At 36.1% G+C, this 17,620-nt stretch overlaps 1 protein-coding gene across 1 annotated transcript; it reads left to right on the forward strand.

Moving 5' to 3' along the window:
* The first annotated feature begins 532 nt into the window (after window positions 1–532).
* LOC111023120 (K-stimulated pyrophosphate-energized sodium pump protein) lies at window positions 533–11,347 on the forward strand. Its single transcript, XM_022300473.2, has 11 exons — window positions 533–926; window positions 6,030–6,114; window positions 7,293–7,489; window positions 7,826–7,911; window positions 9,298–9,343; window positions 9,428–9,484; window positions 9,627–9,681; window positions 9,793–9,893; window positions 10,173–10,236; window positions 10,313–10,446; window positions 10,966–11,347. The coding sequence occupies exons 1-11, from the start codon at window positions 843–845 to the stop codon at window positions 11,137–11,139; spliced, it is 1,083 nt and encodes a 360-aa protein (XP_022156165.1). The 5' UTR covers window positions 533–842; the 3' UTR covers window positions 11,140–11,347.
* Window positions 11,348–17,620: the final 6,273 nt, after the last annotated feature.

Raw genomic sequence — 17,620 nt, forward strand, 5'->3', positions numbered from 1 at the left:
CGTCGACAACCATGTTGAAGGCCGACGACGATTCAATTTGAAACCTACTAGACCTTCTTTGTCCGCGATACTTAATTAATTACTATAATTACCTCATTAATTCCCACGTGTTTGTACATTAAATTAATTATAAATATTAATTCTTATATTAAAGTCAAATCGAACATAGTTTAAGTGGTTAAGACACCTATCTCTAACTAAATGGTCATGAGTTCGAACCCCACCGACATAGTAATAAAAAGTATTCAAAGTATACAACAGGTTAAACCGAGCATAGTTCGAGTGGTTAAAGTACCTATTTATCATTAAAAGGTTATGATTTCCAATCAAAAGGTTGTGACTTCGACCGTCTTCCTATATGTACAACGTATATATTATAAAATGTTTGTTGAAAAAAAAACTAAAAAAAAGTATTAGTTTGATTGCACTAAAAGAAAACTAGTGTATGAAGCTAAGGTGATAGCTCCCCACTCCCACACGTGTAGGCGTATGAATGGCGTCCACTGCGGCACTCATCACCGTATTGCGCCAAATTGGTTCTCTTGTCGGTCGTCACGTCAATCGCCACGCTGCTGCTTTTATCGGGCGCCAAATCAACCGCTCTTCCCTTTTCATTCTTTCAAATCTGTTCTCTCAAAAGATTTCTTTGATTCGAAGCAGCCTCTGGATCTTCGTATGCCACTGTCTTTCAATCCCTCGCTCCTCCTCTTTGTTGGTGGACCCCCAATCTTCTAGCACCATCCGAGTATTCATTCATGTTTTTAAGGGTCGTCGGATTGATCGAGGTTAGGGTTACGCTTTTGCAATCTCCATCGGTTCTTGCATGATTTGTATGCTCTGTGATGGGAATGTCACGCCCGTTGACGCCTCGGAGCTCTGCTTATCTTAGCGCTTTGTCACAAAAAATTGAGAAGAAGCTTCAGCGGGTTCGTTTTTCCTTCACTTTTTGTTTGAATTTCTGAATTTCTTTCCTGTGTTCGGTGGCTGCTCAAATGATGGTCGTATATAATGTAAGGGAAAAAGGTTGGAAGTTAATTTGGATTATGTGTACTGTACTATTCGGATGATATTTATTCTGTGTCAGTTCTTGTTCCAATTTGAACTTCTTCCCTTTTTCTTGGTAATTTAACCGGGAATGATTGACTGTCTGTTACTGCAGTCGGCCTGTTCTGGTAACTATTGGATTGATTACTTAGAATTAGTTATGCTATTGCGGCATAATCCCATATTTTCGAGCTTGTGAATTCAAGTGGCATTTTTGCTTCTCCATGTGAGAGAAGTATTGGTAACGAAATTCAGGTAGGCCTCCCGTAGAACTTACTTATTAAAGAGCGCTAAAAATGGGAATTGTGAGACATGAGTTTGTTAGAGAAGAGATGATTCGATTTCAGGGAGAATGCGTGCTGGCTGGGTATTGGAATTGTGTGGTTTGCCTGATTGGTGAAGGGTGAGTAGAGAGTTCAGGGGAAGGCTGTGGTAATTTCCTTGGTATTGTTTTCCCTTTAAATAATTCGAACCTATCAACTTGGTACTTGAGTGAGAAACAGGGACCATGGTTTGTTCTAGAGTTAAAGGAGAGAATGGGTGAATTGGAGAAGGGTTACCAATCAAAGAATTTGACCTACTAGGGAATATTAACCTTCTGAGGGGAATAAAAGGGATGCATAGGGGTGAGGGCTACACAAGAGGCCAAATAAAGAGCTGCAAGAGAACTCCCTTTTGAAGGATTGGGAGACCAAAAAACAAATATCTCCATGATGGCCACCTCCCTTAGAAAATTAGTAATTCTTTTGTGTTTCCCGGCACCAAATGTTGTAGGGTCAGACAGTTGCCCCGTGAGATTAGTCGAGGTGCGCGTAAGCGGGCCTGGACACTCACGGATATAAAAAAAAAACAAATATCTCGATTCTTTGGACAAATATGGGTATTGTCCTACACAAAGATTAAAGTCACATCGTCCATAGTCTCCCTATTAGACAAAGGGTGACAAAAGCCAAAGTTGAATGAATGAGGGGAAGCCAAAGTGGAAATGACCGAAGAAACTGGGTGCAATCTCAAAGAGGAGGGATGATAAAGGTTTTTAGGTTTTGGCATTGCTATATTGGAAGAAGCGTGCAAAAAGACGATGGAGCAGCACATGCAGCAACATTTGGGAGTATGCGTTGCACGTAGAAGAAGAGAGGCAGTGGAAGCTCATGCCTCTGCTAGATGTAGGAACTTATTTTTGTATAGAAGTGGCGCAAGGCCCATGCCATGCATGGCTCTTGAGCAGCATAGGAATTCTTTTAGCTTACAGCCCCTAGGCGTTGTAATGTGTGTCCAGATTTTTTCCTATTAATAGAGGTGTATTGCATCCTCGTAGGGAATCAGAGGGCATTCAGGAATAGGTGAGGTTGAGTTGAGAGAAAAGCTTGGGGAAAACTACCTTAAGAGTGATTTCTAGAAAGGTTAGACTTATTCTTGTAGAGTGTGCATGTGCCATTCCAAAACTGGCATTCTTAAAGAATTTTTTATTCAATGTACATTGCAGAAGCTCCACTCGAAGAAAATGCTCCCATTTCATTTTAAAGTAAAAAGTAGGAAATTCAATAACTAACTAAGCTAGAGAAGAAAGTCATATTTTCCATTTATGACAATTTGACCATTAAAATCCATGGAAACTCGCATCTCTTCCACCATTTTCACTGAGAAGGCAAGAGAGATTTGCACCGAGAGATTATGCCTTGCTCATTCTCCTACTATTTTATAGCTGGAGAAGATATGCCCTTTGTACTTTAGAGCTAAAGAAGATATTCACCAAGTATTTTTTCATTATCCATACAACAAACGTTTATGGAGGTGTCTTTTCAGATATTTGGATGTTCTTGGGTTATTAATATAGGCTAAAAACATCTTCACTTTTCTTTTCAGTCATGGCTTTAGAGGGAAAGCAAATCATCATGGTTAGAACTATGATTTTGGGGAATTTGGTAGGAAAGGAACTGGAGCATCTTGGATGACCAAAGTTCTCATTGGTAAGAAAGTTTTGATTTAAACAAGTTTCATGGGGCTTCTTAATGTGCTCTCCCCAAAAACTTTTTGAAATTATGCAATCCTTGAAATTACTTCTTATTGGAATGGTTATTTTTGTAATTTCAAGTGTGTTGGAATTATTTCAGTACAGGCCTATATTGTTATCCTTTTTTATAGTAAGGATTATATCTGTGGTTCTTGAAGGTTGTTAGCGGTGGTGATAGGTCTGGATTGTGATACTTTGACTTGGTATTGATGGATGAAGACTAGGAAAAGGTTTGCTAATTGTCCAGTCCTTTAAATGTCTACTTCATTTTCCACTGACATAAGAGGGAAGCTTATGCAAGCAATTTTTTTCCAGTTAACAAGAAGGAATAGTTGAAAATCTAAAGCTGTTGAAACATTGGTAGTCCCATAGATGGATTTATGAAGGTCTTCGAGAGTAGTTTATGGTTGGCGGAATGTGTGAGATGAGATCTCGGTGCTACAACCTGACGGGCTAGACCTAAAACTGGAGACCACCCAATGAATTGAGAAGTAGAATTTTGGATTGTTGGCCATGAATTGGTGGGGTAGTAATATTTTAAACAGATTCTACAGATATGTAGTCCTCAAACTCAGAAATTAGAACTCTTTTAGACGACGATGGTATTGGTTAATGAGGGCACTGTATTCTTTAATTTTTTTTTTCAATGTTTTAAAGCTTGGGTGTTAGTAGTAGTAGTACACCTAATTCTCTCAACTCATGATTCATTAAATACATATGTAAATTTTTATATTTTTTGAAAATGTTATCCTTCCTTCTAAGCATTATGCTTGAGTGCGTTCTTATAGAGATGCAACCATGTTCCAAAGAAGGCAGAAGCCTTAGGACTAAAAGTTTTAGCAATATCGTGGAGTTTAATTATCAAATAAGCTTAACCCAAGCGTAATCTGAAGCTCGAGAGAAGCCTGGTTAGAGTCCTAGCTAAAGGTTTTTAGGTTTTGGCATTGCTATGTCGAGAGAAGCGTGTGAAAGAAAAGGATGAAGCAGCACATGCTGTGACGGTTGGGAGTATGCATTGCAGGTAAAAGAAGAGAGGCAGTGAGGCTTATGCTTCATGATGTGATATGTAGGAACTTTTTTAATAGAAGTCCTTGCGCCTAGCAACATGGGAATTCTTTTAGCTTACAGCTCTTGAGTGTTGTTCTTAGTCCAGAGGCATCTAGCAACCTATTGATGCATCCTCGTAGGGAAATCAGAGGGCATTCAAGAATGGGCCAGCTTGAGTTGAGAGAAAATACAGAGGGAAAAATACCTTAGAGTAATTTCCTGAAAGGTCAGACATATTCTTGTATAGTGCATGTTCCATCCCCAGATTGACATTCTTAAAGAAGCTCCACCCAAAGAAAATGCTCCCATTTAATTGTAAAGTAAAAAGCAGAAAGTTTAATCACTAACTAAGCTAGAGAAGAGATGATGCTGTGATTCGAGGTTCTTGCAAATTGTGCACCACTGTGGAGACAACCATGAAGGGCATCATAGATTGGAACTTATCATTTGTATTTATGGCCTTTTGGCTGATCTCCCAAATGAAAAGAATTTCCTGGGTAATTTTTGGGTGGAGTTGTTTTGGTTACAAGGCACATTCCTCAAGAGAAGTTTGACATATCACCCTGAATAAATGGCCGACCTGAGGTCGTTTCCATTGGTTTTGCTATGACAAACTGAATGGTGGCATTTTTGGTTGGCATGGTATAATTTCACCATTCATTTTTAGATCGACAGTATATGGGTGAGCATCACCTTACTTAGTACAGTATAGACAATTTGCAACCACTAATTCAGTATTAGATCAACTAGTAATAAATATACTAAAATAAAAAATGTTAGAATTCTAAATTAGCCATATTAAAGAAGGTATTAGATTTTCGAATTATCCTCATTCAAAGTAATAAAGGTATCGGTATGATAATCATTCCAAACTTAGTCATATTATAATAACATAAATATATGGTATTTTATTTTTAATTTAGTCCTTTTAAAATAATCTAAATGATATATTAATTTTTAAGTTAATCAAATTAAAATAACAAACATACCAAAAAATTTTAATTTTCAATTCAGTTATATTTAAATAACAAGAAAATTATTTTATTTTTGGCTTAACTATATTAAAATAACAAAAATAAAATAACTAAAAAAAATGAGACTTGAATAAATCTAAAATACAAAAATTGATTTAATACAATTAGATAATTCACAAACCCAGACTTCCTAAACCTATATCCTAAATACACCCAGGTTATCTAAACCCCTGGCTCAAACCCTGGCTACCTAAGCCTTGCCCCCAGCACCCCAAAGAGGTTGAATACCTGGTGGATGATATGTTCTATTTGTAACTTCTGTCATATATACTGTGTTCTTATCTCAAAAGATGAATGCACAGCTTTCTCTGAAAGGTTCTTGTCTCTACCAGCTGCTTGTATGAATTGGTAAAATGCTTATCGGCTGGTTCTACCAGCAAAGTTCACCAGATATAAGGTTTACCTCACAGGACTCGGCATTTTGGTCCAAACGTTGTTGGGTTCCCTGGATGCCAACTTAGAATGGAACCTTAAACCAAAATATGTTTTGGGGATGTGACATACTGAATAAGGGTCTGATAAAAGGTCCACGTTAAATGGAAAGGCTTAGTGGATTTTGAAGCTTCGTTGGAGCCCCTGACACCACTAAAATTCAACTTTAGGGCAAATGTTAGGCCTCCCTCTCATTTTACTTCTGCAAGAAAGGGTTAAAAGGGAAACTGAGTGGCGCCTTAGAGGAAAGAGAGTATTCTGTTCTAGAGAGAGGACATGCGTTTGGTTGGGTTTTACAATTGTGTTAATTGGCATAGGGTGAGCAGAGAGTGTAGAAGACTGAGGTAGGAATTCGCAATTCTCCTTCCTTGTACTGTTTGGTGTTTTTTCGTGTAGTGAATTGGAAACTATCATTATCTCTAAGATTTATTTTTTATTTTTCTATTTTTTCATTGTAGGCATTAGCTTCTTCATCACAGAGGCGAGATGTACTGCAAGAATTGTTTGCTGACGTAGCATTAGAAGTCGATGATCGAGCCAAAGGTGAGTTCTGGTAGTGCCAAATCTTATATTCGACAAACAGTACTAAGAACAGCATGTGGAAGAGTGTCTTGGTCCTATAAGTTTCTCATAATTTCTAAGGGTGCAGTTGTTTATTTTTTATATGTACCTGCTATCAGTTTAGTTTTTAATTAATAACCGTTTTGTTTTTGGTTTTTTGTTTTTGAAAATTAGGCTTGTAAACACTAATTTCACCCATGTATTTCTTTATTTTACTACCTAAATTTTTTCATAATATAAGTCAAAATTTAATAACTAAGAAATAGTTTTCAAAAACTTGTTTTTTTTTTTTTTGGAATTTGGCAAAGAATGCAAATGCATTTCTAAGAAATGTGAAAACATATTTGAGCAAGCAAACATAATTTTCAAAAATAGAAAACAAAAAACAAAAAAAGAATGTTGAGAATAGCTAGGATTTCCAGAAGAATATATCAGCTCTAGAAGCATGTGTACAAGCTCGTAATGAGAGACGTGATCTTGCGGCAGAAATCATTGGATTCATGATAAGTTCCTCACACCAAAAGAAAGATTTAAATAACAGAAGTTTCAATATTTAAAAATTGTGTCAAGAATGATTGTAAAATAAAAAATTGTGTCAAGAATGACGGAAAAAGTGGAAACAAGACCGGATATAATTTGATCGTTATGAGAAAATCTAGAAAATAATCATGAAAATTCGAGCGTCAACATATTTTAGTTAGAGCGACTATCTCATAGTTCTTGGTCTTTGTTAGGGGCCGAACCTAAACCTATGCTCGAGATTTGTTCGATCTTCGGACACAATTTTATCTTAAATTTTGGTACCAAACGAGGACTAACTTATCTTGTGCCGTTGAGATTGAATGTATATTGCCTTAACTTGATTCGTTGACCATAGTTCAATCATCTATGCTAACTGTCCCAATTATTGTTATTTATTAAATTTTTGACCTCAGAAGTCATCGTTTTGCATCAATATTCATGAAAAATGAAGAATGGTCTTTTGTGTCCCTTTTAATGAAATAGAGAATTAATCTATTCGAGTTAATTTATTGAATACTTCTACCTAGTTTGTTGAAGCTCGTATTAGTTGTATCGTCTTATATAGTTTAAAATGAGATTAGGACTTGTGTTACGTACTGCTAGAGCACTATCCACTCATGTTCTGCTTTATAAAACAGAAATAATTCTCAGCCGGGAGGAAGATGCAATTGCACCTGTAGAGCATGGATTGGATGGTCCATTATGCTTTTACGATGTTCTTGCTGATTATTATGTTCAGGTGCCAGAAAGCGGAAAACCAATCCTTGATTTGATTGTCAAACTGTGGAGCCAGTCGTTTACATGTCATATTTTCACCCTTTTATTCCACAAATGGGTGGGTGAACTTGCCCCTTGCATTTCTCTACGTAGATGTGATTTTCACTTTCTATTATTCTTATATTGTGTTTGATGATGAAATAGTTCGATTGTTTTCCATCTAAATTCTTAATGGAATTGCTACCCATCTGGATTCCATTGTTTCTAAAACTAATTTTTATGCGCTTAAATGAATTCTACTTGTGGCCTCAAGTAATAACTCGGAGTTCATATTTTAATTAGTGTTGAAGGCTATGAATGCTTTTTGAAAGTTGTCTAAACATGTTTGCCATTGGAGTTTCTTTCTTCTATTTTATAAGAAAGATTTGGTGCCTTATGCTGATCTATCTTGCAGCTCTTTGAAATAGAGCTTGAAAATTCTGATGAAGTTCACCTCCGTAACTCGTCAGCTCTTGTTCAAGGTGCCACAAATATCTTCTGGTATGAATTTTACCAATTTTTTGTGAATATCAGTTTCATTCTTCAAACATCATCCGATCTTGATATAGAGCACAATCATGCGAAGTTTCTAGTTTATGATTTCTGATTTTTGTTCAGCATGGGCACCAAAGCCAGTTACTTACAATATATATAGATGATTTTTGTTTTGAGGAAAATATATATAGATGATTTCTTTGGTTTACAGAACCGTTGATAAAAACATAAGATAAGATTTTTTTTCCTTGCTTTCTTATATTTGATGCAATGTTATTTAAAAAGAAGCACGGACACAAGTCAGATTTTATACTCAATACGTTTATTAAAATATATATGATGAATCTTATTATAATATATATGACGAATCTTATTATGTATATCAATGATTCTCTGGTTGAAAATTTATTTGGTTTATGATATATATATCATATGAAAGACAATGTAGAAGTTGAGAAAACTTGTTTCCTATCTCAATATGATGTGCTGTTTTTTGTCAATTATAAAATATTTTTGACAAACATTGGAAAAAAAATTAGTTTCCTATCTTTAATGATACAATATGCCATGCATAGAAATATTTCTAAAACATTGAGACCAACTTATCGTTTTTCTTAAAGATCTAATATCTTATTACGTTTATAAAAACAAGTTTGTTGTTTTTCACTCTTTAATTGTATTATTTTTCTTCATTATGTCCCTCATTTTTTAAAAAGTAAATAGATAAATAGATACAAGTTCAAATGCTCCAGTTCAAGTGCAACAATTATTTGAGATATGTTCACAAGCTTCAGGCATGTTTCTATTGTGCTTAATAAATGTATGACACGGTGTTCAACAAATGTTAGGATTTAATATCCAATTTGTTCCACTAGTATCCAACATGTGCCTATTGTGCATAACATTAGAATGAATGTCAAAATGTCGGAGTATTCTGTACATGTCGGACACAGACACATCAACTAAAGTGACCATTGTTCATACTAATTTGCAAGGGAACGACATTTCTTTAGCTTCCAATTTTTATATTGAACATCAAAAAATTGCTTCTATTTATCTGTCAGTGCTGATAACACACGTTAGATCCTTTTCTGGTTTAGACACTTCAGGCCATGAGCAAGTGCACCCTTTATGTCACGGACCTTCTCTCTTGCACTTATGGAGAGCGCATTTGATTTGCTGTGATTTAAAACTGTTAGGAGCATTTGATCATTACTTCCCCTATATTCTCAAACTTCAATTAGCACCTTTTATATGGGTACTTCATCAGAGATTGCATGATACCATTGTTTCATACAGCTGCTGACATGACATCTTTTATGTTCCTATTTTAGACATATAATGAGAATGATATTTTAGTATTCTCGCAATGACCTTTGTATGCTGATTCAGGCTTGATATTCAGGCAAACACTAGTCGATTTAAATCTCTCTTTCAGGTAAGAGTTTGGTCGAAAGAAAAAATTTCCTTCTTTTGGTGACATGTGGTTAAACTTGTGCTAATCCTCCATATTGTTGTCCAGTATCTTCTTGAAGAAGTTGCATTTCAACCTTTCAGATTGAACAAAATTCCCATACAGGTTAGAGTTGAATGTTTTACTTAGTTTTGCATGATAAAAATTATTTATTATGTTCATTCAGCAAGGAATAAATACAATCTATTTGAAGAAAATTGTTTTGTAATCGATTCTCCCTCTCTCTCTCTTTTTCCCCTTATGGCAGGTTCAAAGAGATCTTTTTCTTTTACTTTCAAGGTTCTTAATTTTCTACGACTCAGGTGAGCTTTAGCTATAATTGCCATTTGGATGTGATTTTCAATGGACTTTTTCCCTCACTAAGGTTTATCAACTGGGTGCCCATCTGCATATAATAATCTGTTGTGTTTCAGATGATAAGCTTGAGAGTCTCTTAAAGCACTTTCCTCCTTTCCCAAATGCCATACTAGTTGGTGGTCCAGCTGACATGTTTGTGATTGAACTTACAGATCAGGTGAATAGATATTTATCTTTGCAAAATCTTTCAGTTGATGCTGTCTTTTGGATTAAATAAATAAATCTGGATGAACGATTAAATAAATAAATCTAGACGAACTCATACTTTTAAGTTACTGTTGTAAAAATTTCTATAAAACAAAACAAAACAAAGCAGGAAAAAAAAGAGAAAAATTTCTGTAATACTTGAATATCATGAAATATCTTGTTTTTGTCACTGTCATTGTTAAATACATCTTCAAGTTCAATATTGGTTTTAAAATATTGTATTGGTCAGATTCAAAAGTTGAAGGTGGAACCAGTTCTGCTGCATTATCTTTCGCACCTGATTGTTCTCCAAGGTATTCATTGGCTGACATCACCGACACTCGATAGTTCCCAGCTAATTTTTCTAACCAATGTTATTGATTTATATAGGTATGGAACTCAGAATGACCACAAGTACAAGGTTCAAAACTTGTCTGTACAGCTTCACCTCTCCAGGTGGTCCCATGTATCCTACCAGAGCCGTTCGACATGCTGCGTGGGACGCTCTGGATTTGCTATTTCCAGTAAGTACGATTGGCCCATTTTGCCGAAAGCACACTGCACAATAGAAACAAATTTTAAGAATGTTCATTGTTTGAAACTTGCTAAGCTTCCTCTAACCTTAGCCGTGTGCACTTGTTAGGGGTGTTCAGATGAACATGACCAACCTAACTCAACCCAGTCTAGGGTTATAAGTTTGGTCGGGTTAGGTTTGGGGTAAATAGATAGAAATTTTATGAGTCGGGTTGGTTCATTATTTTACTTTTTTTTGCAATAGAATTATATAGGCATGTTTTATTTTGTTTTTACTTTCTTCAATAATTCTTTCTAGATTATTTATTCCCCGCAACCCCTAAAAGTAATTTTGGTTTACACCAAAAAGGTGGTGGTTGAACTATTATTGTGGGCTGCTGGATCTTGGTAACAAAGCATATAAACTGCAAAGTTACTTCAGATAAAAGTACCTTGTTTTATAAGTACTTATACACTTGTAGTATTGTTACAAGGAAATCGACTAGTTTGATCGAGAATTTTTGGTACAGGTCGGACGATATCCTAGACATCTTATAAGCCTGTTTTTCAGATTATTGTACCCATGGTACTGGCCGTCATCTTGTTGGAACTTCGTAATGTCGTGTATAAGGGCGGTATTTTTATCGTTATTTCGACTGGTGTTTTCGAGATACGAGAGTCCAGACCAGCACAAGTCTTTCTAGGCACAGAAAGTAAGTTGTATATGTAGTAAAAAGACATCTTTTCCCGTCAGTTTATGCTGTCCCCCCTTTTTGTTGGGGGCTGTGTGTGTATGTATCTTTTTACTGATTCAAAATCATCTTGTGACGAATTTCGTTGCATCTTTTTTATTGATAAGTGTTCAACAGGAAAAGAATAAGAAAGGAGAATAAGAACATTATTTTGCTTCAATGAAGATTTGTCTCTTATTTATTATATATATATTTTAATACACTATGTGGGGTGTGGGATCTAAACTCATGACCTTCTCAGAAAAATCATTTATTCCTTGTCTTCGATACATTTACAAGATGTCTTAAAGTTTATTAGGGACAATATAAAGAGAAGAAAAAAAAAACAGTAGAATATGCTTTCGCATTTTGTTTCAAATAAGATACCAATTTATACTTTACCGATCCCACAACTTGGATTTTAATGAACGTGTCTTTCCTCTTTGCTTGTTAAAAAAATTTTGTTAGTTGAAACTTTTATGATAATCTTGGGCTAAATATATGTTTTCTTTTAGTACCAAAATTTTCAATTTAGATCCTCTTATTTAACAACGGACGAATCGATAATAGCTCAATATAGCAATTATAGATCGTTCCTATTGACTTGACACTTGTCTCAATGACCGATAGGATAAGATTCCTTAAAGATATCTTATTTTTAAAGAATCTTATCTTTTGAAAAGAAAAGAGATCGAAAGTAAAGTTGATATGGAACAAAGAAACTTGCTTAACAAGATGATGATGACGTCACCCAGCTTTTTTTAAATGGCAAGGATCGAGGATTCTGTATATCATCGTACAGGCGTTACTAACTTCCTTTAGATAAAATCGCTCCATTTAGGGACTTACTCATGGCCTCCTGCCTAAACTACCCAAGGAACTCTATCTATCGTAAACCAACCAAAGCTACCTTTGAGATATAGAATCCACTCTTCCCGAGTCAATCCTTTACGTTAACCGCATTGCCTTGTGGTTGGTTAATCCACGATCAGAAGCATGCCATCTACCTCATCGATTCTTCTCTTGAAATTCCTTCACGTAATAGCAGACTAGATATATTTTTTATAAAATCGGAATACAATGATCTTATCTAAGAATTTAAACGGAATTTAAACAAATTAATTTATAAAATTTACAAATATTAAAAGTAAAAAATTAAACACTTGAACTATCCAGATTTAGAAACATTAGTAGGTTGTGAATCTAAAAATGGGTCATTGATATCGTATCCAGCGAAAGGATCGAAGTCATCTTCGTCGTTGTCGACTACGTCGTTGACAGAGGCTGAAGATTCAACATCGTCTGGGTAGGAGATCTGACGAACATACCCGGTTTCCAGTAGGAAGGGGTAAGAACACGGAAAATTCTGAGTTTAGAAGAATCATTTTTATCTGGAATATGAGTAATTTTTCCTGATTTGGAATCAACAAGAATAAACTCATAGAAAATACGAGTTTTGAGAAGATACTCTAGTAAGAAATTGAAGCCGAGAGGAAATATTTGATTGTAGACTTCTTGGATAGAAGGTCCGTCGAACTCTGTTTCGATAGTTAAATCAACCATGGTAGTCTTGGTGAAATAACCATTAATGGGAGGTCTAGGCTGAAAGATTTTTGGTCTGACTATTTGAGAGAACGAGGAAGCTTGGAATCAGAGATTTGGAAGAAGCGGCTGGCGGAGCAGTTCGCTTAGTTGGAGTTGTAGTCCCTGAAGGGCATAACAACGTGGTAGAGGGATAAGGAGGAAGGTCAGAGAGACCTGTTTGAATGGACAAGGTCTTTTGGTAAGAACCTTGACGACGTCTGGATACCGATTCAAACTGGATATCCATGGCGTAATTATCTGCACTCATCGGTGATGGTACAGATGGTTGAGAGACGGGATGTTTGCCTTTTGAGGGAGTAGCTCTAGAGAAGGATGCTACTAATTAAAGAGAAATAATTTGGGGATTATTTCTCTGTGGCGGGGGCCACTGGGTGCTTGCCCGTCGTCGACCGAGAGGAGGCTCCATCAGGAGAGGAGGAAGAAGATTTCAGTGATCTTGTTTCTTCAAGAGATGTTCTCTTGAGAGGTAATTAACAAAGGAGTTTTCACTTCCTTTTATAGGCACAATTTGAAAGTCGAAGTAAGACAGTATTGCTTGTCATCTTGCAAAGATTTGTTTTGAGACCAGATTTTTTACATCTTTTTCAAAGATCAATTTGCTTGCCTTTAAATCTGTCTGGATTGTGAAATTTTTGTTGATAAGATCTCCTTGGAATTTCTGTACGCAAAGTACTATTGCCAAAACTTCCTTCTTTACTGTGGAATAGTTTTTCTTAATACTATTCCAAACGCCTGAATGATAACGGACAATCATGATTTTCCAGTTAACTTCTTGTTTGAGGATGTCGTCGTAACCCAAATCAGATGCGTCAGTGTCTACAATAATTTTAGCCTGTTCATCAATAAAAGATAAGCATGGGATGCTTTTGGCCAAAGATTTGATAGATTCACAATAGTTTATATTGATGATGTTTTGATATTCTCAAACTCTATGGATCAACACTTTAAGCATCTGCAAGTGTTCTTCAACGTTATCAAAACAGATGGTCTCGTGGTTTCCCAACCAAAGATTAAGTTGTTCCAAACAAAGGTTAGATTTCTTGGTTACGATATCAATCAAGGAATCATCAAGCCAATCCAACGGTCTATGGAATTTGTAGATAAATTTCAAGATGTCATCCAAGACAAAACACAGCTACAACATTTCTTGGATTGTGTAAATTATATTGGAGACTTTATTAAAGATCTTCGAACAATCTGTCTGCCACTCTTTGACAGGTTGAAAAAGAATCCAAAGTCATGGACTGTTGAACATAACACGTGCAGTCCAATCTATCATTTTTAGCAAATCTTGTCGGTTAGGTATAGGATACCTAATCCATTTGAGAACCTTATTGAGAGACTTGTAATTGATTACAAGCCTGGGAATCCCACGCTCCTTTTCGACTTGATTGTTGACATAGAAAGCCGAACACGACCAAGGACTCTTTGAAGGGCTAATAAGTCCCCTTTTTAGTAGATCTGTTATTTCTTCAGTACAAGTCTTGACCAGATTTTTGTTCATTTGAATGGGCGAGCTTTAGTGGGGATTTCGACATATGGTAAATTAACCATATGCTTCTTCCGATCCCAAAAGGCATTTGGGATGTTTGAACAAACTTCCTTTTCTAGCTTTGCTTGGAAGTTACAAATTTTGAGCTGAACAGATGGCTTTCTGATTTGAATAGCCACATTGCAGGTTCTAATATTGTATTGAAGGAATTCAATCTGGTTTTCCTTTTTGGCGATACTATTGATGAATTGACGAATATCTTCTTCAATAGGTGAAATATACCTTGCGATCACCGGATGGTTGAACTCGAAGATAGTTTCCTTATTGAACTTCTTTTGGACTATTCATTTATCAGTGACTGAAAAAGGATATAATTGAGTCAAGAAAAGGGTACCTAGGATGACTCATTCGTTAAAGTTCTTAACCAAAATGAAAGTGTTGATAAGGCACACATCTTCTTTGCAAATGTGGACCTTTGAAAGTTTGTATCGGATGTTCAACGGATTTCTGCCAGCTCCGCTTAGAACTTCTTTAGTTTTCTCGAAGCATTTAGATGGAACTAAGCCTTCTTGGATGACATTCTGATCGGCTCCAGAGTCGATGAGAGCACATGTTTCAAGTTGGTAGTCTTTGACTTTAAAGACAATTTTGGACATCTAGTTCTAGTTTTGAACTTTGTTAATGTAGTTGATATTCTTTGGATTTTCAACTAGCAAAGCTTTCCCTGCAATCCCTGGGTTTGAAGAAGTTCCTTCCTGTTGTAGTTGAACTTCTCTATCGGTTTGAGACTCTTGAAAAATGTTGAATGTGTTTTCAAGAGTAGAAAGACGTTGTCTGTTGTCAACAACCTCTTTTTTGAGTATCTTCACCTCGTTGTGAAGATCTTCTACTTGGGTAGGCCATTTAGCCTCTCCTTTTACTCCGTTTAATATATCTTGATAAGAATATATTATCAGATCTTGATCGGGCTTCTTTTGAGACACTTGAGTCTCAAGGCTTTCTCTTAGTCTGAGGAGACACATTTGCTTGGAGTGCTCGTCAGGTAATTGTTCGATAAGATCGAAGAGGGTTTCTTGATCTTTGGTAATGACATTGATATGGCTGCAGCATTTTCCAATACAATGGCCAGTACAGGGGATGACTCCATCTTCCTCAGAGGAGTCGCTTTGAGAGAAGAACATTTCTTCACTTGAGTCTCCTTCATTTAGGAGATTAATGCCTTCTTCTTCGGACGAATATTCGGATTGAAAAGAACTTTCCTCTTCGCTTCTGATGGCATAGAGAAGAGACTGGCGTGTTTCTTCTTCTATGGTCAGGGAATTGATCTTATCTTTCAATGGGCATTTGTTTGAGTAATGTCCTTTGCGGTTGCACTTGTAACAAACAGCATCCGTCTTGGAGGAATACCTTCTTTTGCTCTTTTTGTTGTAATATTTCCTCTTGCGTCGAGGAAATTCAGGATCATTTAACTTACTCTTGCTAAAGAGTCGTTTGTTAGAAGATTTCCTGCATTTTTTCTTCTCTTCCTTGGGCCCATTATCAAGGTCGTATTGTTTGCAGAAAGTTCTCAATTCCTTTCGGTAGTCGGAATCTTTGATTACTTAGGTGGTCTGCTTATTCTCCGAGCAGAGATTAATGCATATTGCTTGAACAGTGGCAAAAATATCTCCAAATGTTAACTCAGACCAGTCAATCTACTTGGTCACAGAGTTTGTCGCCATAGTTTGATAGAATTTTTCAGCTATATAATGTGGAAGTCCTTCGACAAATTTTTGTTTCCAGATATCTGCTCCACATGTTGTAAAAGTATAAAGACGTGCTAAGAACGTGTCTTTATACCATTTATAGCGGTTCATCTTGCGACAGCGAAGTCCCAAAAGAGATTCGGTAGCAAGATTGAAATGGATCTGCGTGCTACCAATGAAATATTTTGTCATTGTGTAGACCAGCTGATTGACCATATCGGGTTCTTCTACTTGCATAGTAGAAGCACCTTCTTGTTTGACAACTATCTTTGTGGCTGTTAGGGTTGACTTTTTACTGCAAAAACATGTATCGGTAGCCTTATTTGACCACGTTTTTTACCTATTTCCCATTATTATTTGCCAAAAGGACCACATATTCTTAAAGTAGAACACACATAGATTATTTCTGCATAAAAGTCAAACTATAGTACTTTAGGGAAAATATGAGATAAATGCGGTCAAAGTTGGAAGAAAATAACAGAATTCTGTTTTTTTTAGAATTGCGCCCGGCGCATTTTTGGAGTGCAATTTGTCAAAACGCACATTTTGATTAATAAAGGGCAATGAGGACATTTCCCACATGTTCAAAACCGTGAGTCCAAGTCCAAGTGAGGTGGTTAGGTGAATCTCAACCCTTTTCCACCTAAAATGGAGGGAAGTTTCAACCAACCTATGGTGCTATAAAAGGAAGTCATCCATCCTTCAGCAAATCATCCCTTCCAAGCTTCATTTCATCTTCTTTTAGATGCTCTCTAGTTGTAGAACACGTTTTTAGGGTTTATGTTCATGTTCTAGTTGTTCATTTCTTCGTTTTTCACACTTTTATCTTTCGTAGTGCTTTTAATTCGAGTTCTTACTTCCGTTCTTTGTTCATTATGTTCTTTTAAAGTTCTTTAGCGAGTTTCAACTCCCCTCACGCTCGAGAGTGAAGAGGGTCAAGCTAGAACTCCTTGTACAACTTATTTTCATTTAAATTCAATGAAAAATACTTCTTTTATGTTTTCGTGCATTTACTCTCATTTAATTATGTTCTAAATTAGTTATCAACCTCCTTGTGGAATGCCTTAGTGAAATGTTTGATTTTCAACACACTCGGGATTTTGGCCAGATTGCGCCTGACACTTTTTTGGGTTAGTTTCTAAAAACTTTTCTTTATGTCTTTTGTTCATTCGGCCGGTGGGAACTTGATTTATACACTAAAGTCCAACCTTGGGAAAGGTGAGTTAAGTAAAATAATAGGAAACCAATATAGGATGTGACTTAGGAATAAACGCATAAAATATGGTCCTAGGCATAGACCCTCTGACCCATAATACAAATGAGTTGGTACATATTCTCTAGGATTGTAATCACACATAGGAATATGATTGTAGGTTACCCTAATCTCTACAGCAACCAAAAACGGTAGTGAAAAAGAGTAGAACTCAAATCCCAAGAAAAGTCAGGAATTGCACCTGGTGCATTTTCCCAACATAGTGTGTTTTTCATGTTTTTCATCAAAACTAAGGTAGGAGACAAAGAGGTTGAGTCTTATTAAATTGCTTGTTAGTTAAAACCCTAACCGACAACATTACATCACATTTTTCTTCCTAAATCACAATTGCATATTTGA

Source organism: Momordica charantia (genome assembly GCF_013281855.1).
Source record: "Momordica charantia cultivar OHB3-1 chromosome 3 unlocalized genomic scaffold, Mcharantia_2.0 BLBB01000003.1, whole genome shotgun sequence".
Classification (NCBI taxonomy): domain Eukaryota; kingdom Viridiplantae; phylum Streptophyta; class Magnoliopsida; order Cucurbitales; family Cucurbitaceae; genus Momordica; species Momordica charantia.

Coding starts and splice junctions, on each gene's coding strand:
- LOC111023120 (XM_022300473.2), top strand. CDS start 843: ATGGGAATGTCACGCCCGTTGACGCCTCGGAGCTCTGCTTATCTTAGC. Junction 9,344..9,427: donor GATTTAAATCTCTCTTTCAG/GTAAGAGTTTGG, acceptor ATTGTTGTCCAG/TATCTTCTTGAAGAAGTTGC. Junction 10,237..10,312: donor GCACCTGATTGTTCTCCAAG/GTATTCATTGGC, acceptor TGATTTATATAG/GTATGGAACTCAGAATGACC.